The sequence below is a fragment of the Aspergillus nomiae genome, assembly GCF_001204775.2.
Source record: "Aspergillus nomiae NRRL 13137 chromosome Unknown contig00268, whole genome shotgun sequence".
Classification (NCBI taxonomy): Eukaryota; Fungi; Ascomycota; class Eurotiomycetes; order Eurotiales; family Aspergillaceae; genus Aspergillus; species Aspergillus nomiae.
Window position 1 is genome coordinate 1 of NW_015378323.1, and position 20,781 is coordinate 20,781.

Genomic DNA, 20,781 nt, shown 5'->3' on the forward strand with positions numbered 1-20,781 from the left:
CTCAATCTTCAACCTCTTCCCAAACAACACAGTCCGCCCCAACCCATACCCAACACTATACCCAATATAAGCCCCGATAACAATCGTAATCCGGAAACGCCTGCCACGGCCGATCCCTGCAGAAATCATAAATTAGCACAAATCACCCAAAACCAACACCAACCAACCAAGCACCAAAACAAAAAAAAAAAAAAAAAAAACAGAGGAAAGAGAAAAGGGAGTAAATACCAATCCAAAGGAACAGGCACAGCCCCAAACCAAGCCCCGACACATGTGCCCAGCGCGCGCCCCAAACGGCATCGGCGGGTCTCTTCGCGCCCCAGACCTCCCTCCAGACGGAGCCGTCCACGCCGTGCACGTAGATGAGGGCCGTGGAAGTCAGCACGGCCATGTGCGCGGCGCAGAGGACCGTCTCGGCGTGGTGGGTTGTGAGCGGGGCGCCGAAGAGGATGAGGAGGATTGTGAGCACGGGGGTTGCGAGAGGGTTGTTAGCGTTAGGGAGAGGATTGCGGGCTGTTTAGGTTTTTTTTTGTTAGTTTCCTGTGTGTGTGTGTGTGTGTGTGTGGTGGGTAGGGGTTGGGTAGTTCATTTTTCTTTGATATACGATGGCGATGGAAAGGGTAGGTAGGTAGGTTTATTATTGAGGGATATAAGACGTACAAGAAGCTTAGCGGACAGGGCCCCCGAATCCGACTTTGGGGTGTTTTTGCGTCGCAGCCCGATTTTGCCTGGTTTGAGGACCACGCCCGAGGTTGAACCTGCGTTCGAGGATGCACTGGCGCTGGTGGATTTGTCGTCTTCGTCTTTTGCGGACCCCGCGGGTGGAAGACAGGTCATGACGAAGGTGACCTGTAGCAGGGCTAGAAAGGGGAGGTTGCTGAGCAGCTCGGCGACGGGGTCTGTGACGAGGGCATTGAAGCGGAGGGCGAGCAGCGCGAGCAGGAGGACGGGGTGGATGAGGGCGTAGGTTTTTGAGATGTTGTTTGGGAGGACGTGGATCGGGGGCGCGGATTTGGGGACTGCTGGGCCCTGAGCGAGGGACGGGGATGGTGGTGTTGAGGACATTTTGGGGGTGATTGAGTTTGTTGTTTTTGTTTTTGGGCTTGCGCCCAATTTGCCTCGTGGGTTGGTTGTTGTGGGTGAGTTGGGGAGAAGTATGTCTGATGGATGGGTTCGGATATGCGGATCGAAGGTTGCTGGTTGGTGCCTTGGGTGTCCGTGGTGGGTGCCGAGGTTGACGCTGCCTGAGGTGTCTGTTCTAGGGGGGGGTTGTCTTATTTTCAATTACGAGGAGTTTCTACCGTCTTGTGCTATTGGCTATGGTAGATAATAAGTAATAATGACATTCAAAGTCTAGATCCTAAGCATCTATTCTTTACCTGTCCTTCCAATCCAAGCTCTATATATCCCATCCAGAGCTCTCGCTAACCGTCCTATTCAACATGGCACCAAGCCAAAGAAGCAACATACATACATGAATCGTGGTCCATCAAGCATCACCAGTAAAAACGGGGTATGAAAAAACAAATGAAATATGAAATAACCCATCAATCATCATCCAGAATTCTCCATCATATCCCTGGCTCCAGTAGTAATCACATGGTCAAGACATACGAAACCCAGGCTCATGCCCGGTGAAGATTGGAAAGTAGTTAAGACAAGTTTATCAACACGATGGAACACTAGTTTCCAAGGAACTGAGAGGTCTCGTTGTCGCCCTGGTGAGACTCAAAAGTAGGGAGATTCGCCGCAGATCCCGTCTGCGCCACACCGTCCTCCTTCTTTACCTCCAGCTCGACGGGTGCAGCTGGGCTGTCCGGAGTGCGCGGTTCTTCTGGGATTGCGGGCGGCAGACCTGACCCAGGGAGCGGGGATACTGGCGTGCTGTGGATGTCCTTGAGCTCTCTTGTCACATCAATTGGCGCCGGTGGCGCAGGTCGTACGTGACTGCTCTCCTTAGGGGCAGGAGAGAGCGCCTGGCTGGAGGTAGATCTCTCTGGGTCTGAAGGTACGGGAGGACTCCTAGTCCGGTCCCTTTCGGTGTCCATAACTCCGTCCCGAACCTGCGCAACCTTGGCCTTAAATTTTCCGAACAGGCTCCGCTTCTCCGGCTCGGATGAGTCTTTACCATTGTTATTCACTTCAGCATCCAGGCTGAGAGGCTGAAATGAGTGCTCGCTGGCAAACTGCTGGAGGTCGGACGGTGAGCTTTTACTCGAGTGATGCCAGCTGCCAAACGAGCTTGTACTGCGATCCGCCCCCGGGTTCGACGCCAAGAGTGGCGGGGATCCTAGCCCGAGTCCGATTTGCTCATTACTCCGTTTTGACGACCGAGGAAACCTCCAGCTCCGCCGATGCTCTTTACGGTCTGCACGAGAGGTGTCGTCGATGGGGTCAGCATCAGAGAGGTCGGTGAATGATGACCGCGAGTTCATCGACGGAGTACGTGAGCCATATGGCCTCAGAGTAGTATCGGCCGGTTGTCCAGCCTCGCTCGGAACCGCTGGCTTCTCCGGTTTTCCCTCTTGCTGGGAATTATCCTCTGGATTAGGGGCGTTCAAAGGTTTCGGGGTGTCTCCCCCAGCGTCGGTAGGTTCAGACGTCCGGGGCGGTGGGATGCCAATTCCCGAGTCAGATGTGGCAGCTTGTAGGGACTGGGATGAGCTTTGTGCGCTCGCACTAGCGCTTCCTGGGATTCGTTTCTTCTTGAGCCGGTTGGGCTGCCGTGGCTCCTTCTCGCTGCCTGAAGGCGGCGACTTGGTGAAGAAACTGGATAATTTCCGCTCCTTTGTCGGTGTCACAACGGCCCGCGGAGGCGAAGAGGGCACTGTCAAAGTATCCTGAGAAGGCTTTTCGGCGATGGGTGAGTGGGGGGCGGTGGCCTTGGAAACCGGGATCGGGCCGTGAGTAGATGTATGAACATACACGAGACCTGTGGTGGCAGTTGCCCCTCCCTGTGTTGTGGGTTGAGGTTTCGCGGGTTCGGTGTTCTGCTCGGGAACAGGCGGTACCTGGCTAGGCGACCGCGAGCGCTGTGTCGAAGTTCGTCCTGGAGTGGTCCCACCAGTAGCTTCGGTCACTCGGCCGTATCTAGCCTGCGCAATAGCCGGCGACATTTTAGAGGGTAGAGTGTTGCTTCGGTGGACTCCCGCGGCGCCCATAGACGTAGGGGTTGCAGGGCTGGCATTGTTCGAATTGCGAGAGTTCTTCGAAGACACTGAAACGTTTCGGCGAAGACTGCCAAACTTTCGGAAACTCTCTGCACCACCACTAGCACTCGAGACGGAGCGCCGCACTGTGGAATGGGAGGTTGGACGCAGCATACCTCCTTCCACTTCTTTCACAGTCGCCTCATCTGCAGCGGTGCCGTTCATGCCGAACAGGAAGTGGTCCTGGTTTTCGATCAAGAATATCAACACATCCTGGCTCAGTTTGTATTCTTCTGGCGACATATCGTGCTGGGGGTGGGAAAGCAATCCAGGCTGGAAGATAGCAGAGAGATTGGCCGATGTCATCCGATTCTGGTCAGACTTAGAAGCGAAGACCGCCAACAGATCGAGAATGTACAGGAGCAATTGCTTGTTCAATGGGGGTAACTCTCTGATCAGCTGCTGGTATGCGGCGACCGCCTTCGCATGGTCGAACTTCTCGCCTTCATTCGTAGGCCCACCGCTCTGGACCTGTTTCTGATAAATGCGCAGGGGTTCGCGGAAGCGCTCGTAGAATTCTAACGGGACGATCGGCTCGGGGAGTTGGTTCAGATACCGACGGAGGACGTTCGCAGCGTCGTGTACTGTATAGCCCGTCCAATCCAGACCTTTTCCATATCGCTCGGGGGAATCGAAGATCTCCTGTAGATCCTTGATGCGCTTGGCGGATCCGTTGAGTCGAAAAATGCCTTCGACATCCGTCGCTAACCCACAGATCAGCCAACTGACCGACAAGTTCTCACCCGGAGTGTGTACCTTTTTCCTTGAGGAAGACCCCACATTTCGCGACTACGATGGGCACGTAGCCGTAGATAAAGCTCTCGCCATTGTCGTTTGTCAGGGAGATCGCGACGTTGGCATATTTGATGCTGACATTGAGGGGGACACCGAAGATACCCTGCGGTTTTTCTGCGGCAGGTCAGCAATCAGGTCCACAGAGGTGGTGGCGGCGACAAAAAAAGTGCGAGAGATGACGTATGACAACTATCTCTAGAAAAGATATTGTTGAAAACCAAGACCAGATGCGACCTTCAGATTCGAAACTGGCCAAGGTAAGGCATCATCGCCCGTCGCAACCTCGGGCTGCAGGCTGCCGCAGGTCATGTACCTCCTTCACGCATACACACGTACCTTTTGGCTCCTCTTTCCTGGTATTTCTCTTGAACTGTCTCCACCACGAGGCCAAGTCGCGTTTCGACGGCGGCGATGCGGCGATAAACCTAGGTTGGGTGGTGGTGGGAGGCAGCGATTGAAACGCCTCGGCGCCCTGAGATTTGCTGATCATGATGGGACGCTGTGCGATGGGAACGGGAGACTAGCACAATGCGACAGAATTATATGGTCCAGACCGATGAACCGAGGGATCCGTCACCGCCCTTCGTGTTTGCGCAAGAAATTCTGGGGCTGGGGGGGATTTAACGGTCCCCAAAATAGCACGAGGAACTAGTCAGCGTGGCAGCGGGTGGTCAAGTGCCGCGCCGTCCGCAAGTAGTCACTCGAGAACAGAATTGGGAACCAAGCACGACCAAACGAGTAGAAAAATAATTCTAATGGACGGCACGAGGGATCTTGAAATGTGGAACGGAGACAGATATAAAAAAAACAGAAGGGGCACGCAGATAAAAGGGGGGGGTTTCAGGGAAGAGAGGGAGGTTGTGCAAAGGAGACGAGAATGAGAAAATGAGGGAGAGAGAGGGAGAGGGGATGAAGGAAGAAGGATGGGGAGGATGACCTGAATGGACTCTCAATGAATGAATGGGGGGGGGGGGGAGGCAAAGGGAAAACGGTAATTTGATGGATGATCGATCGGAGAACACACACAACTTGGGGGGAGAAAAAGGGAGACCAGAGCTCTTCTCCTCTGTTGGTGGATTCAATCAAATAATATAATAGAATTCTTCTAATAATAATTAGAAGTCGAATTGGGGATTAGTATGCGGTGGTGGTTATTGGTATGGGGTACAACATATTGGCACTAATATAATCGACAGTGTCAACCGGGGCAAGTGTGTAGGTAATTGTATCAAAAAAAATCAATAGCTCGCACGCTAAAAACCGTCGGCCCCAGAATCACAAGGGGAAAGGGAAACGAATAAAAATAAAAAGAAAGAGAAAAAGGGAAAGGTAAAAAAAAGAAGAAAAGGAAGAGCAAGAGAAAAGCGGTGGTTCTTGAGAGGTCAGTCTCTTTTGATGAGATGAGAATTTAATCCATCCGTCAGACCGACCAGGAACCAGTCAGACCAAAATTTCATGTCAATCACTCTTGTTCTGGAGAGGACGACCCAAGGATCCAGAGTCTCTTCTGGACCCAACAAGGGTTCACTATAGCGTGTGATTATCTGAAACTAAAGGATTCCCTAGCGGAAAAGGTCGAGTTTAATTGGACTAGTCAGGGTAAGCGAAGGTCCCGTGAGGAAGCAGAGACGAAGCTATACATACATTGTCATCTACGGAGTACATCGTTGCATGGCGATAAAGAATGCGAAAGGCTTCAACCAAAACAGTCCCAGAACAAGCGATGGCCCAGACTGAAGTGTAGACGACTACGATTCGGCTGACAATGACTGTCGATCTATATTAAGAATGGATCCTAAAAATGCAACGTTGTGTCCAAAATGACTGCCGCACCATCAGCGTCCATGGGTAAATTCCCCAACAGCAATCATCATCTTTCTCGTGTCATCCAAGATGCCAACCCGAAACAAAGAGAAAAAAAGAAGAACCAACCCCTCTCTGTTCTCTGACGAGTCAGGGATGATCAGAATCCGCGACAACGCAATGACCAATGAAGGCCGAAGAAGGGTGTTGAAGGCCCCTGGTGTCCGTGGTGCCGGTATTTTGCCCACTGCCGATCTTCTGGTTGGAGAGAGCCTCTCCAGGGCTCTCCCTGCGAGCAATTGCCCGAGTAATGGGTGTTGCCCATGAGCCAACCGTGGTTCCCTTCATGCCACCGCGCCTGGAGACCGTGTTCTGGTCCCCTGTGGGTATTCTGTTCTTTTTTACTCTGGTGATTGACGGTAACATTGCCGAATTGGGTTGGTCGACGTCGTCACGTTTCTGTGCCCCGAGGTTGAATGACTCAGCCAGTACCGACCTTAGGTAATATATCACATGACCGTCACGAGGTCCAGGTCAGGTGAGGCGGACGTCACATGAGGTCATGTGAGACCAGAGCCTGCGGTCTGTTGAGAGCTCCGAAGCTTCGACCGCCCAGAAGAATAAAAGAAGATTGTTATTTCTTATCACGCCGTCACACTCTCCATCGCCCGTTTTATTCAAAACAAACACATCTACGATCATAATGGAAGGGTAAGTTTGTCCTTATTTTTCTCCGCTTTTGTCTATGTAATTTTGGGTTGATGGCTCCGGTGCGGACAACAAACTGCTGGCTGATGCTAACGAACTATTGCCAGACTCAATGCCTCGGAACAGCGCGAGTTCGCCGCTCGCATGGAGAGGAAGCAGCTGAAGGAGTTCATGACCGTATGTGATGACAGTATCTCAATTCAACTTTAAATTCAACTTCGAACACCTGTTCTATCCTGGAAACATTCGACATCTATCCCTACCTGCGTCTCCATTCCCAACACTATCTAACTGAAATTATTTTCGATTTAGATGTACTCCAAGCTCGTCCAGCGCTGCTTCGATGACTGCGTCAATGACTTTACCACCAAGTCCCTGATCTCCCGCGAGGAGGGCTGCACCCTCCGTTGCGTGGACAAGTTCCTGAAGGGCTCTCAACGCTTGAACGAGCGCTTCCAGGAGCAGAATGCCGCCATGATGCAGAGTGGCCAGATGCCCGGCCGGTAATGGATTGATTGAATGATCTGCTTCTTCTTCTGGGTTCGGCGGGTTCGTGTACAAACTAGACTTTTCGAATGATGACCCCCATTGATTGCATTTGGTCTGGGATTCGGCTATGATCTGGATAAGGAGGGCTTCTGCTTGGTTGAGTCACATGAACTCAAGAAGCATATATCCATGGTGCTGTTCAGCGTATGCCCTGGGAAATGTACTGTACAATATAGTGATTATGGACGTGCAATGGACCCTTGATGGGTATGTTAAGGTATTTAATTGAAACCATCGGGCGTTTGTTTTCATGCCCACGATTTCTGTAAATGACAAACTAGCAAGTAAGCGAATGCTATCCGGGAACTAGATAAGGGCGAATTGCCAAGGAAATCCGCCATGCTCAAGACAACTAGACTGGCAATTCAATATCATCCACTTGTTATCAACTTTTACTTCTCCAACAAGATACTGATGAACGGGGCGGAGCAACGATCTTGCGATGCGGGTACAGGACAGCAGGTTGGCTAATGGAAACCATCTCCCTTTTGGGAGGAGTGGGCCAGCATGATCCACCGCGCAGATGAATCATTCAGAGCCGTATTTTTCCGAGCAGAACTTCTCCTCAGCCGACGTGCTCGAGTCAGCGGAAGAGAGAATCTCCTTTCATCATCGGAAAGTGCACGGACCACGTGGAAAACTTTACCGGATTGGGACTCCGCGCACCTGATAACGCCGGTGCTCTCACTCTTTCCTCCCTTGTAGAGCTCCAGCTGGAAGTAAATATGCTACCTAGATGGGAAGGTCTTGGGCCTAGCAGTATGCAAGTCATGCGGATAAGCATAAGAGGTAATCGACTATCATGGAGAATTCTGGATCCTCGTAGGAACATGTTGGTTTGGTTAGAATACATACCCGCGCTGGGTGTTAATATCGATTCCATTATGGATCCTGCCCCCAACACGATGCGGAGAGGATGAGGGGATTGAGAACAAAAAGAAGCCATTGATGAAACCAATGTTTTAGATATTCAGAATCCGATGTAAGATAGCTCCAACGATGCTCTCCCCTCATGGTCCAACACCTTCCCTGCTTCCCCCCACCCCCTCTCCCCTCATCGCCAAATAAAAAAGACCCCACCATGGCACGCTCCCGTTTTAAGCAACTCATTCCCTACCATTTCTTCACCCTCTGCTTTGTTCTTCCATTTATCTTTTCTTTCCGTTCCTTCATCATCCCGTTTTGATTTCGATCAATTTCTCTTCCTCCGTTCAGTCTTCTCATAGATACCCTCACCATGGCTGACACTGTTGGAAAGGTTAGTACCTACCCCGCCATCCCACTTTTCCTCAACGGTTATTCGCCGAGCTTAGCTAACTTCTCTAGACCATCACCTGCAAGGTAAATAATACCCGACTGACAACGCAGATTTTTTTTCCCTCGCAGTCCGACTGACCTTCTTCTAGGCCGCCGTTGCCTGGGCTGCTGGCGAGCCCCTCTCCGTTGAGGACGTCGAGGTCGCTCCCCCCAAGGCTCACGAAGTCCGCATTCAAGTCCACCACACTGGTGTCTGCCACACTGGTTCGTCGCTCCCGCTCCCTCGCTGCTCCAGCGGGTACTGACAATTCGCAGACGCCTATACTCTCTCTGGAAAGGACCCCGAAGGTGCTTTCCCCGTCGTCCTCGGTCATGAGGGCGCCGGTATCGTCGAGTCTGTCGGCGAGGGCGTCACCTCCGTGAAGCCCGGCGACTACGTCATTGCTCTTTAGTACGCTCTGCCCGAGACCCCCGGTGTAGAGCACCACTAACCTCCACCAGCACCCCCGAATGCCGTGAGTGCAAGTTCTGCAAGTCCGGCAAGACCAACCTGTGCGGCAAGATCCGTGCCACCCAGGGTAAGGGTGTCATGCCCGACGGTACTTCCCGCTTCAAGGCCCGCGGCAAGGACCTCCTCCACTTCATGGGTACCTCCACTTTCTCCCAGTACACCGTTGTCGCCGACATCTCTGTCGTCGCTGTGACTCCTAAGATCCCCACCGACCGCTCTTGCTTGCTGGGCTGCGGTATCACCACCGGTTACGGTGCCGCCGTTGTCACCGCCAAGGTCGAGGAGGGCTCCAACGTCGCCGTCTTCGGTATCGGCTGTGTCGGTCTTTCCGTCCTCCAGGGTGCCGTCAAGAACAAGGCCGGCAAGATCATCGCCATCGATGTCAACGATGGCAAGGAGGCCTGGGCCCGCAAGTTCGGTGCCACCCACTTCGTCAACCCCACCAAGCTCAACGGCAAGACTATCCAGGAGGAGCTGATTGAGATGACCGACGGTGGTTGTGATTACACTTTCGACTGCACCGGTAACGTCGGTGTCATGCGTGCTGCCCTGGAGGCATGCCACAAGGGTTGGGGTGAGAGTATCGTCATTGGTGTTGCTGCTGCTGGACAGGAGATCTCTACCAGACGTAAGTTTCCTATTTCTCCTTCGCACAATTTATTTCCTTGTACTCACTGGAACCAGCATTCCAACTTGTCACCGGTCGTGTATGGAAGGGTTGTGCCTTCGGTGGTATCAAGGGTCGTACCCAATTGCCCGGCCTGGTTGATGACTACCTGAACGGCCAGCTTAAGGTTGATGAGTTCATTACCCACCGCGAGTCTCTTGACGGAATCAACAATGCCTTCGAGCAGATGAAGCAGGGTGACTGTGTCCGCTGCGTCGTGGACTGCCGTCAATAAATTATTCTGAAAAGTGTTTGATCTGTATGCTCGCTTGATGAGATCAATGTGATGAATTATGTATGATTGAAAGCCATAATAAGCCCAGAATGATAGAACCGTTGCAATACAGAAAAGAAAAGAGTCGAGTAACGTATCACTGCTGGGTCCGGACGTATATTTATAGAAGGGACCTGTCGGTGGAGACCCTCAAGGTCCCCAAGCGGGGTTGCTCTGACCTCATGAGCTGTCCTACTTAGGACCGTGCCGTTTCCGACAGCTATCCTGGCCGGATAATATTACTTGTACAGGGCAAGTGACCACTTTTTACATGTCGGCTTCATAGACTGGAAATAGAATTCCGATAGAGTTCAATTCAGAAGTCAATTGTCTGTTATACAAGTCGTTGTCTCATGGGACATGGCCCAGACATCCGAGAGTTCACGTTGAGAGTATCTTTTTAGATAATGTTGGCGCATTCTACCAGCATATCAGGTGATTGACCGTTTTCAGCATGGAGGGACAGCCAAAGATTCGGGGGCTTCTTTTTCATTTCTCGTCTTTGACTGTTGAATGTCGGCTGGTTGAGTGGACGCTGCGGGAACGATCGAAAGACGCACCAGAAAATCGATCTAGTGCCCTACTAGCGAACTGTTTTCCTGCGGAAACTTTGGGACTTTCCTCTTGGAACAGGATTCAGCTCAGGGCCGCTTTTTCCTCAGTGATTATTTCTAGAGTGTAAGGTAAAATAGAAATATATATACTGAGTAGACTGGCATTTGGCCAGGTTAAATTAGGTTAATAGGGTCAGTTGGCCCATATGATTCTTGTATACCAAGCGAATCCTCGGTCCAACCTACCAAATCTATGTCATTAGAAGTGACTGAAAGTTAGGGAGTGGGGTAAGATATGAACCACTTCTAGGAATTAAAATTGGGAAGGGGACTCGGTCCGAAGGAGCATTCCACCACCATCCTCACAATCATTGCCAACTTCTCCTAAGCGCTTCTCTGCTTCACATCTATCAAATTTTCGAGATATAGCACATCGGTAGTGGACACGAATAAGACAGCTTTTTTTTCTAAATGTAGATACACGCTGTGCCGAGTGAAATCCTGTTGGCGTTTGTGCTGAGGATAAGCATGTCGGCGTAGGCTGTGGTGTTTTGGCTGACGACGCTCTGACTGATAAAAGCTAGTTAGTACTTCGGCGTATCAACATGTGGCTTCAAAGCGACGTATATATATAGTACACTACTTATCAGGAGAGAACTGTAAATAATTTGACAAGACCAAAATATCATAGTCCTTCAATCATGTGCGTTTCATATATATCTTACCTGCATTGGCTTTTCTAATTTTGACCGCATTGGCTACGTACTTCACAAATCTACACAGCAAACAATGGCTGGGAAGAGTTTATTGGTGATATTTTAACTAAATCTTAAATAACTGAGCTAGCCAAATACAACAATGTACAATCAAAAGAATCAACAACTTTCAAACAGTTTGGAAGTGGTATCCCCACCCCTTCCCCTCCTCGAAAAATCACATCGGCTGAGACGAAGCATAACACCATCCATGTGAGAAGCGGACTGTGATCATCCGCGCCAGGGTTTGGTGAGGTTTTGAGCACCGAGTGGGCACTCTCCTTTCACAATTTTACCGGACTCTGCTCCTGCACATTTCGCTGTACATACATTTCCATAGGTAACGCCGCCACTACACACTGGAGCATACTCATAAGTGCATACACAATCCCGAGCTTGTACCGTCGTTGTTGCGAGAATTGTAAGGAATATTGCTGGGAGAAGTTGCATTGTTTCTATTTTTTTATAATACTCCTGTTAGCCATAAAGCTCAAAAAGAATATCTATTACCATAGAAGCTAGATAATAGGGATATTTATACCTTAGTAACAATGGTTGTGGTAATTAACAGAGAGTATAGTGTCTGTGTCTGAAACCGACAAAGGAAAAATATTTGTAGAAGATAAAGAAGAGATTAGATGGGAAGGAAAATTAATAGCTATTATAGAGAAGGATAAGATAATAAAATTCTTTCGATATAACTCAACAGAGAGTCTTTATTAGTACTCTACTTATTAGGGAGATAGGATGTTCCAAAGCTAGGCCCTGTTAGGCGAAACCGGTGGAACCTTACTACTGTGATCTGCGTTAGGGAAACCAATGAGAGCATAACCATATGAATACTATTCTGTTAAGGTATCTCATTGCTCCTAGATACAGTAAGTGACAGCGCAAGTAGAGAAAAGTGGACCATCATCTTTGACCAATCCAAATTAGTTACGGGACGACGATCTTAAAAAGATTGGCGTTATAATATAGAGCTTATTGATAGTTGAAATACACAACTGCAGATCCTACATTAGATTCAATAGTGCGCATCGGGTTGCGGTAATCAATTAACTATTAGCCAAAGCTCCCAGCTGTACAATCCACTTTTCCCTTATAATTGGCAGAGGCTAACCAATAGACTACTATTATAAAGGACAATATAGCCATTTACTCGCTACAATAAAAGCGAGATGGGATAAATTAATAAGATACTAAGAGATTATCATTAAATAGTTCAAAGTATAGACTGACTTTCCAAAGTAGGGGTTATACTATAAGTGAAGGTATACTATATAAACTCCTTATATAACTGGAGTAGGATTAAATTAATAAAATATTGACTATTTACTTCCCTTTTTACTAGCCTTGGTAAAATATATCTTTCTCGTTTAAACAATCTATCTACTGTTGATTTATTAGAGTATAGTCTACTGTTCTAAAATACGTTTTATCTATTTTCTTGCGCTTATTATCCCTGTAACTATGGTTTTACCGATTAATTATAAGGGTAAGGGACTGGTAAAGAGATAGGATCTGGAGATACTACCGGCAGTGAAACCGATTGGTGAGATATTAGCGCCGGAGATAGAGAAAAAGATTTCTCTACTTCAGGCAGCGAAGATAGAGGTGGTGGATCCAGGTCTTCGTGCGAAGTTAGATAAGACTATTTTCAATCTCAGAAGCGGTAGGGATGTGGATGTGGAGAAATTGCTTGAGCTCCTTCCGAGGATGGTAAGGGAGAGACTGGAAGTAGCTAGATCTTCTATTAGTGAATGATTGTGGAGATCTAATACTGGCGATAATCGATATAAATATATAGTAGATGATAGCAACTGCTGGACTTTATATTAGATTAACAAGATTTATAGCGAAAATTGGCCGCGACGATTTGCTATCTCCGGATCTTATTATTAATCTCCAGCAGCCTTTTGGCGTATTATTAATATCTATACGCATACTTACTTATATATATCTAATGCCTCGATATAGATTCTCTTTATATAAACCAGGTTTTTTTATATTATCGTGTAAATGCAGAGGCGCAGACAACGATTTCTACTTTCTATTTAGATTCTACTTTTATTTATTCGGTAGTAGTTATCTGGCTTTTAAGATAACGAGCGTTTTAAATTTAGACTCTGGGTATTGTAGAATATAAAGTGTCTACTGATGCCCGATAGCTCAGGAACTAGTTTACTAAATGAAACCTCTATTTAAAAAGCGAAAGGCGATATTTAATTATTATTTATGATATAGAAGTCCTAAGAGTACGCTTTAAAGTGCTACAGTCTATTACTAAACGGCCATTAACGACCCGAGAAGAGCCCCTGAATGGGGGCTGTATTCGGGTATAATGCATTTCTCTCTCTCTCTCTCTCTCTATAATGAGACTTCAAACCTGAAGACAAACGAGGGCTGAGCGGGCATGCAACCAAAACAATCGTTGTATTGACAACCTTCATTCTGAAAGAATCACTACAAAAAGAGATTGATGTTCTGTGTGGCAAGTGTCATACAGCGACATAAGGTGACTTGGTCATCCAGCTAGACTTCCTTGGTAAAAACCAGCGACTTGCTTCCTATTCTTGAACCCCCAGGAGACCTGCCAAGTCAGCACGGCAATTGGAATCACTAACAGTAAAGACCAGACAAGCTTGAAAGAACTAATACATTTATAGAGAAATTCCAGAACATGGGGGCCATGATTCGAGCCCTAGACTCACTCCCGAGTCCAATCTTGTCAGTGGGTGCAGAAAAAGATGACCTGCATCGAAGACAGCACCAGAGATATGCTGGCAAACCCAATTATCAGAGGAGCAGCTATCCGTTGCACATCCCTCTGGATAGACCAGTAAGGTACGCCATAAAACCAGACTGTCTTTGCACTTGGCGGTTGGAAGAGGTAGCGTTTAGCCACCTGGTTGTCCTCGCAATGTCGGAAGTGCTGGATAAATTGGCACCAGGCATTCCAGGTGACGGTCTCGGGGATAAGGTCATGAACGTGTGCAAGCGCAAAATCGAAGCGATGCCTAATGAGATGGGCGTACGATCGGACGAACCCTAATGCAACAGTGCGCTTGTTGGTAGTATGCGAAGAGAGGTGCACCGTCCAAAAATCATGATTCAGCAGACACTCTGGTAAAGGCTTTATAAAGGAGGAATATTATCTAAGCTTAAATAGTGGAAGATCATTAGGTATTCCATGCCGAGCACTATAGCCACACTCATAACAGAAATAGCTATCTCGAAGGAAACCGGCTACCATACTGGCTCATCATCCCCTTGTCATTCCCCCCCGGCTCCTCATCTAAGAGTACGACCTGATTCATCTACAAGGACATGCAGCATCAAGCAACCAGGTTAGAAAGTGTAGTCGAGACACGCTGGTAGTCCTTTCTACAACATACAGTAGACCACTGAATGCACCACAGCGGCAACTCCAACCAAGCATAGACACATCTTCCCATGCAGTTCCAGACAGCTGAGCAACCGCCCCATCCGAACCATCTGCGCCGCCTCTTGTGCTTGTAACGGTCCTCGGTTGACTACCGAAAAGATCTCTCCCACCCATCTGCCCCGCCGCTGCTGTCTAAAGATCAGCGTCTCGCAGGTGGGCGGCAGAAGACTGATCTGGACCAGGATCAACACCATATAAGAGGGAAGGAGGAGAAACAGCTGGGCAGAGAGCATGAGCCCCGCTACCAGAATGTCGGATCTCACAATGTACAGCAATCCCGCTATTGTGACTTCCTCATCCGGCGGTGGGGTGATGCTGCTGTCGAACAGAGCCGGCACATGCATCATCACGGTTTCGGCCGCGGCATAGACCAAAGTGGGAAGCACCAGCGCCTTCCATCGTCGGCGGTCGCCGGGCTTGGACACCAAGCGCAGCTGGTCATGCGGAAGGATGGTGCGCGCGGTCCAGAGGAAATGGGTCTCAGCGAGCAGGAGTGATGCAAGGATATGCGCGGCCGGACTGGGAAGCAGAGTAGTGGATAGTTTTGCCACCGAGATGTGCATCGCCCAGTAGGTACAGGCAGAACAGATGCCATTCAGGAGAAGACGGATACCCCCTTTGCGGTAGAGGGTGGCGCTGGTTCGGAGCAGTTGGCGACTGGAGGGAGCTGGCTTCTTGTCCCCCAGGTCAGAAGCATCAGCGTGCTTCTCTACGGTTTCAAGGATTAAGAGGGACATTAGGACATGGCCAATACAATATCGGATCTGGGCCCTATTAGCCTCTGCGGAGAACAGGGATTCTTTATTAGTTGCTCACGAGGAGGTTAAGGATAAGCCCTAGAGTAATCGGCACTAATAGTAAAACATTATTCGTTTGAGCAGGTTGATTTTGATAAGATCGATGAGTTCGCGCAAGTAATGGGTCATCTCCTGTGGAATGGATGAAGGTATTGAAGAGTTCACGAAAGAGGGTCAACAAAAAGTGTGGACGTGAAGGGTATGCCATCGTATGCTCAGGCAGTGAGAATAAGCAAGAAGTCGAGGTGATTCGCTTTGGATGACAGGACGGTAGGCATTATCTTCTCTTCATATATTTGTCCATCGACTCTCTTACACGACTCTGGATGAGACTAACCAAGGTCAAAAATCAAGCTAATGCCAAGCTATTTCAGCTAATGGAAAACTAATTGCTTACAATGACATCAAGTCCCTTGATCCTGGGTCATTGCCGCAAGGGCTAGAGTTATAACAGGCAATTGCAAGACCCAAATTCGTGCCCGACGTAGGCAGAAGCGAAAAGCATCAAATCCTGGATCTTTAATGGTACTGTGATAGGGTACGAAAGAAAGGGCCACCGTGGCAACTAGCCCTCTCCCCTGTATCCCGCTATCCCGAGGCATACATACTGAATCGACTTAGTCTTCTCCACAGGAACACCTTCATCCATACAGGCTCATTGATCGTTGCCTAGCGGAGAGAACTTTTGACTGCCCCCAAAATTAGACCACGGTCACGTCATGAACATCAGGCAAGCGCCCGTTCAGGCTCGAGCAAGAATTTTTCACAGTCCAGAGCCTTATATAAATCGGGAGAAATTCACCCGCTGCACATGTAGGAAGAATATAAGTATAGCAAGTCATTGTCCACTCAGTCTCCGGCTCAATTCTCCTGAACTCTTCCCGTCTCCTAATGAGGACTTCTTCGTTTTATCTCCTGGCTGGTATGCTGCTCGGCCGAGCCGCCCACAGCCAGCAGCTCAGATATAACGACAGCATCCAAGCGCTGGCTTACGGCAACATCGCCACCTCCTCTGTGGAATCGCGCGGCTATGTCTGGCTGAACATCACCGGCTTCTCGGAGACTGAACTCCCGCACATCCAGACGGATGTGGGCATCCACTCCCTGGACAATGCGCGCGAGCTGCAGGTGATCGCGAGTCTGGTGCAAAGCGCCGCGAGGAGGGGACTTTGGGGCGACCTCGTGTTCCTGTATAACATCTTGTTAATGAATGCGCACCCCGCGTACGCCAACGTAGCGAGCACACAGATGCAGACCGGCCTGCTGGATGCAGTACGCGGTAAGGGTTCCACGGGCAGCGGGCCGGACGAGCGCTTGATCGAGCTCTATGCCAGCACATCGAGCGCGCCGGACTTAGAGGCGGCGTACCGCGCTCTCCCGCCATCTTTCGGAGTTCAATAGTCTATGCTTATGTGCATACAATGACAGGGATGACATATACTATGTAGCGGATGTCACTAGTTCCATTAGGGTCTATGATCTACCTGCAAGAAGTGTTGGCACAGATATTGATGTTTAATCTGGATACTTAATAAAGAGTACGGACCACAGAGTGGCTCGGCCAATTTTTATTCTAGATAATCAGAAAGATTTCATAAAAAGACATCGATATTTACAATAAGAATAGCACATGGGAGGTGATTCTATATAGACTGAAGTCTAGAATAAAAATAAACATGAAAATAAGGCACGAGAAAGGGGTACATAGATTAATAGCGTGAAGCTTAAGAAAAGAAAAAAGCAATCATTCTCGTATTATTCAGACCGACTAGTGGCTAGGGTTGAAGGCAGGTTTAAATCCATGTTAGGGCTTACGGGAGATACAAGCCATATTTCCCGGGGCCTGCATATGTACAGTACAAAAAGAAAAGTTGCCCTCTTTATCTCTTACCCCTCCAGTTCCGAAGCCTTAAGGTGCATGCCCGCACTGTAATGTTCCGTGTAGTTTGTGGCAGAAAGAAGCTAGAATGGAGAAGCTGACAGATTGAGGAATATGTTAAACCGAATGTCCAATATGCTATGCTTTCTGGTCAAAGATGAAAGGTCGAGTAAGCTGTAATTGTGATAGCTACCGACCAGTGACAATCAACCAGTGGCTTCTGCTTCTTGTAGTCACCCTCGCTGTAGGATCTTGCGCAGTCTCGCCCTTCCTTTTTCTATACTTCCCACCTAGTTGGTAGTTTGTTGTTGTTGGATACTATTTGTAATATTCTTCAGAAAGGACGTATACGACTATATTTGAAATTCGCTGAGTTTGTGGGGGTTTAGTATTCATCTTATGCACGGTAGTGGAATGGGAGTATTCAAATCGAGTGTACTATCTATGATTCTCCTGAGATATCGATAGCTTTGGTTCAAGCTCCCCATTGCCATGCGCAAGGTGTCGGCAGTTATATTTTCTTGGGTACTCCCAATTCTGCCAGGGACTCTGTCAACCCCAGGCTGACCCATTTATCGATCTCCTTCGTCGTAGCCACGGCGATCACCCCCACCATGCCTAACGAATTCACCCCGGCCTTTTTATTAACTGCGCCTCGTCTTCTGGGCAGCACAATCATCCACCTCTTGGTAAGTATCATATTATGCGGACAAGCCGCTCCAGATGGTGCACTCGCCGCATGTTCCCCACGACCCCCACCCACCTTCGTCGCCTCCCTCAGCAGATCATTATAAACCCCAACCAACACAGTTGAGTCCACCTCCCCTGCAAAACGCCGATAGAACAACTCAAACGGAACCTTAGTCTCAGCCTCCTGCCCCTCGGGAGAATCCAAAAACGCCGCGAAACTATTTGCCGGCAGAGGGGTCACCTGCAGATGCTTATGCAGCGTCCAGGCTGGGTGTAGCAAGGAGCGAATATTACGTGTAGATTGGCGCAACAACTACTTTGCTAGAGTACAATACTTCTTCCCCGACTTCACGCAGGATCTTCATAGTGTAGTCGCAACAGCACACTAATTGGGGGTATAGAGATCCATAACTACATATTTCTAACACATTTGCTCTGCGGTTTGCTTGCCTTGTTAGGTTGTGCCTGCTAGACTTCGTCAATTCATTCCCCGCGTTTATAGAATACGGTGGGCTTGGCTTCGAAAAGGAGGTAGGGGGTTGTTTTAAAGTATTTGCCAAAGTGGGAGAGTATGCAATTCGGCTTGGGGCCCTAGAGCGGAGCACCATGCGGTCTATTCAATCTGATGGTGCCTGATCCACAGACTTGTAACTAAAGAAATGCCCGATATTGCACAGCCAAAAGCCCACACAATGCGCAAGCTGTCCACATAAGCTGATCGAATCTCATGTGCGGTCATTTCGTCCGTATTACGCAGAAATGCAATCACACCAAAGACATCGCGATTATATTGACTGGCGAGCTCTTTGAGATGTGGAGAAGACAAAAACGCCACTTTTAAACGATTCTCGAAGATTGCACCACCGATAGCAACCCCCACTGACTGTCCAAAGCTGCGGAAAAAAGTGGAAAGGGTAATGGCTAGCGGTACGAGATGTGGTGCTGCCGAGGCCTGAACTGCAAACGCCATAGCGGGCACCCCTATTCCGAGTCCTATTCCGGACACTAGGTCCAGGAAGACCCAAGCAGGGATACTTGTATTGACACCAAGGAGACAGAGTAGTCCGAAACCCAGGGATGATAGTGCCCAGCCACCCCATATAGCCCATCGATATCGACCAGTGGCAGTGATGCAAATTCCAGTGACGGCGGCCACGGGAGCGACTGTTAATGTAGCAGGGAACAGGGCCACGCCAGTGATAATCGGGCTGTATCCTTGGACCACCTGGTAATAGAGTGGGAGATAGTATAGTCCACACCAGAGCAAGAGACCAAGGGCCCAGAAACCAGTCAAGGAGATAGTCGTGGACCGATCTCGGAAAAGAGCCGGGGGAATTAGCGGATTCGAGGCACATCGAACCTCGTATACTGCAAAGATGGCGAGACCTAGAGCCCGATAATCAATGGGATCAAGGTGTGCCATGAGCTCCAGGGGTACATGATCCCACCCCAAGAAAGGGGGATTAAAAAGGAGCTGATGCTCGTGACGAACAGAAACATGCCTAGGTAGTCAACTCTCCTGAGCAGAGCCCAGAACTTGTCGTTGACGTGCGAAGGCGGGAAACTAAACACAAGGAGGGCAGCCCCGATACCAATGAAAGGGAAGTTGATATAGAAGATCCAACGCTGAAGATAGTGTTAGCCAGCTGATGGTTGCGAATTGTCATCTTCTAATTACCCAGGTTGATCTTTCTGCGAAGCATCCACCGATGACAGGACCAATAACAGAACCTAGAGCCCACATGGCACTAAGAATGCCGAAATACTTTCCACGCTCTTTCAGAGGTACAAAGTCTGCAATCATCACACCCGTTAACGTAATGAGACCACCTCCTCCAACCCCTTGCAAGGAACGACCAAGGAGAAGGCGGAATATATGGTGCGCCGTCCCCGCCACAAGAGCACCAACGGAGAAGAAGATAATGGCCAGGAAAATGAAGATTCTGCGGCCAAAAGTTTCGGATAGAGACCCAAATATTGGTTGAAAAACTTTTCGTGTCAATCTTCCTAGGCCAATATCGAGTCAAGATTTGACACTTACCTGCACAACATAACAGATATGAAGTCCCCGTCCAGAAGGTCTCGATGGCCGAAGCATCAAGCTCATTCGCGATAGCCTATCTATTGCATAAGCACCGCGAGTTATTCCGTAGAGCAACGTGCTTGCTCACTGGTAACGTGACAGATATAGAGGACCCGTCAAGTGCAGCCATCAGGCTGAGACACATCATCGCCGCGAAAGAAAATGCTTGCTTTTTAGTGAGACTGAATCCATCCTCAATGGCCTCACTCATCCTGTTTTCTGACACCATTGCAACTTGCCGCTGATGGGTCCCTCACAACACACCGTACCCAGAACGTATATTATGAGCACTGCGTTCACAGAACGGTCTGCCAGGATCTGGAGTCCTCAATCTGAATTGTCAACGATTTCAAATTGCACTATTGGAAACTTACCACTGAATAACTCTGCTACACGCGCCACTACCCCTTGGACTGGGACAATGACTCCGTACAGAGTATGTTTGCCAACAATGCATGTTGTGGAAATCTGCAAGGGGGCATTGCTCCGGAGTAGATCTAAACCTTAAGAGTCGCGTCTGTGACCTATTACTTAATGGCTCCGTTAAACGCCCTAGTCTGCCTTTGATTAGGACACAGTAAGCCTGTTGGCTATGCTTGAGAAAATCAATATCCCTGGAATTTGAGTCGGGAATGCTTAGTGTTGTAAACCTTAGAGCCGATAACTACCTCTTGCAAACCTGACAATTTACGTCTGCAGGTTGTGGCTTTGAACCAGTTAACACTCTCATTATCCTGCCCTGGAGTCTCACCAAAGCCTCGTTGTGATTCCTTAGAACGTTGCTCTGTATTACAAACATCATTGG

The 20,781-nt window shown here is 48.9% G+C and overlaps 7 protein-coding genes across 7 annotated transcripts; 3 read left to right on the plus strand and 4 right to left on the minus strand.

Annotated features, from left to right (window-relative positions):
- On the minus strand, window positions 1-1,065 carry ANOM_008028 (putative GPI-anchor biosynthesis protein (Pig-F); the record flags this gene model as incomplete). Its single annotated transcript, XM_015553284.1, has 3 exons — window positions 1-116; window positions 229-513; window positions 657-1,065. Coding segments are annotated over 3 exons (810 nt in total), but the record flags the coding sequence as incomplete, so codon positions are not given.
- Window positions 1,066-1,682: 617 nt separating this feature from the next.
- Window positions 1,683-4,494, minus strand: ANOM_008029 (putative Rho GTPase activator (Sac7); the record flags this gene model as incomplete). Its single annotated transcript, XM_015553285.1, has 3 exons — window positions 1,683-3,913; window positions 3,966-4,118; window positions 4,341-4,494. 3 exons carry the CDS (start codon window positions 4,492-4,494, stop codon window positions 1,683-1,685), a joined length of 2,538 nt encoding a protein of 845 aa, XP_015404367.1.
- A 1,810-nt stretch (window positions 4,495-6,304) lies between these two features.
- Window positions 6,305-7,311, plus strand: tim9 (protein transporter TIM9; the record flags this gene model as incomplete). Its single annotated transcript, XM_015553286.1, has 3 exons — window positions 6,305-6,518; window positions 6,623-6,692; window positions 6,828-7,311. Coding segments are annotated over 3 exons (399 nt in total), but the record flags the coding sequence as incomplete, so codon positions are not given.
- A 912-nt stretch (window positions 7,312-8,223) lies between these two features.
- On the plus strand, window positions 8,224-9,831 carry ANOM_008031 (bifunctional alcohol dehydrogenase/S-(hydroxymethyl)glutathione dehydrogenase). Its single transcript, XM_015553287.1, has 6 exons — window positions 8,224-8,322; window positions 8,391-8,405; window positions 8,471-8,585; window positions 8,637-8,772; window positions 8,823-9,460; window positions 9,517-9,831. The coding sequence occupies exons 1-6, from the start codon at window positions 8,302-8,304 to the stop codon at window positions 9,732-9,734; spliced, it is 1,143 nt and encodes a 380-aa protein (XP_015404362.1). The 5' UTR covers window positions 8,224-8,301; the 3' UTR covers window positions 9,735-9,831.
- A 3,979-nt stretch (window positions 9,832-13,810) lies between these two features.
- ANOM_008032 (uncharacterized protein) lies at window positions 13,811-15,264 on the minus strand (the record flags this gene model as incomplete). Its single annotated transcript, XM_015553288.1, has 2 exons — window positions 13,811-14,130; window positions 14,478-15,264. The coding sequence occupies 2 exons, from the start codon at window positions 15,262-15,264 to the stop codon at window positions 13,811-13,813; spliced, it is 1,107 nt and encodes a 368-aa protein (XP_015404359.1).
- A 951-nt stretch (window positions 15,265-16,215) lies between these two features.
- On the plus strand, window positions 16,216-16,725 carry ANOM_008033 (uncharacterized protein; the record flags this gene model as incomplete). Its single annotated transcript, XM_015553289.1, has 1 exon — window positions 16,216-16,725. One exon carries the CDS (start codon window positions 16,216-16,218, stop codon window positions 16,723-16,725), a length of 510 nt encoding a protein of 169 aa, XP_015404360.1.
- Window positions 16,726-17,714: 989 nt separating this feature from the next.
- ANOM_008034 (uncharacterized protein) lies at window positions 17,715-20,205 on the minus strand (the record flags this gene model as incomplete). The annotated part of the gene is made up of 6 exons (XM_015553290.1): window positions 17,715-18,160; window positions 18,539-19,279; window positions 19,342-19,519; window positions 19,572-19,882; window positions 19,935-20,010; window positions 20,065-20,205. 6 exons carry the CDS (start codon window positions 20,203-20,205, stop codon window positions 17,715-17,717), a joined length of 1,893 nt encoding a protein of 630 aa, XP_015404365.1.
- Between the last annotated feature and the right edge of the window lie 576 nt (window positions 20,206-20,781).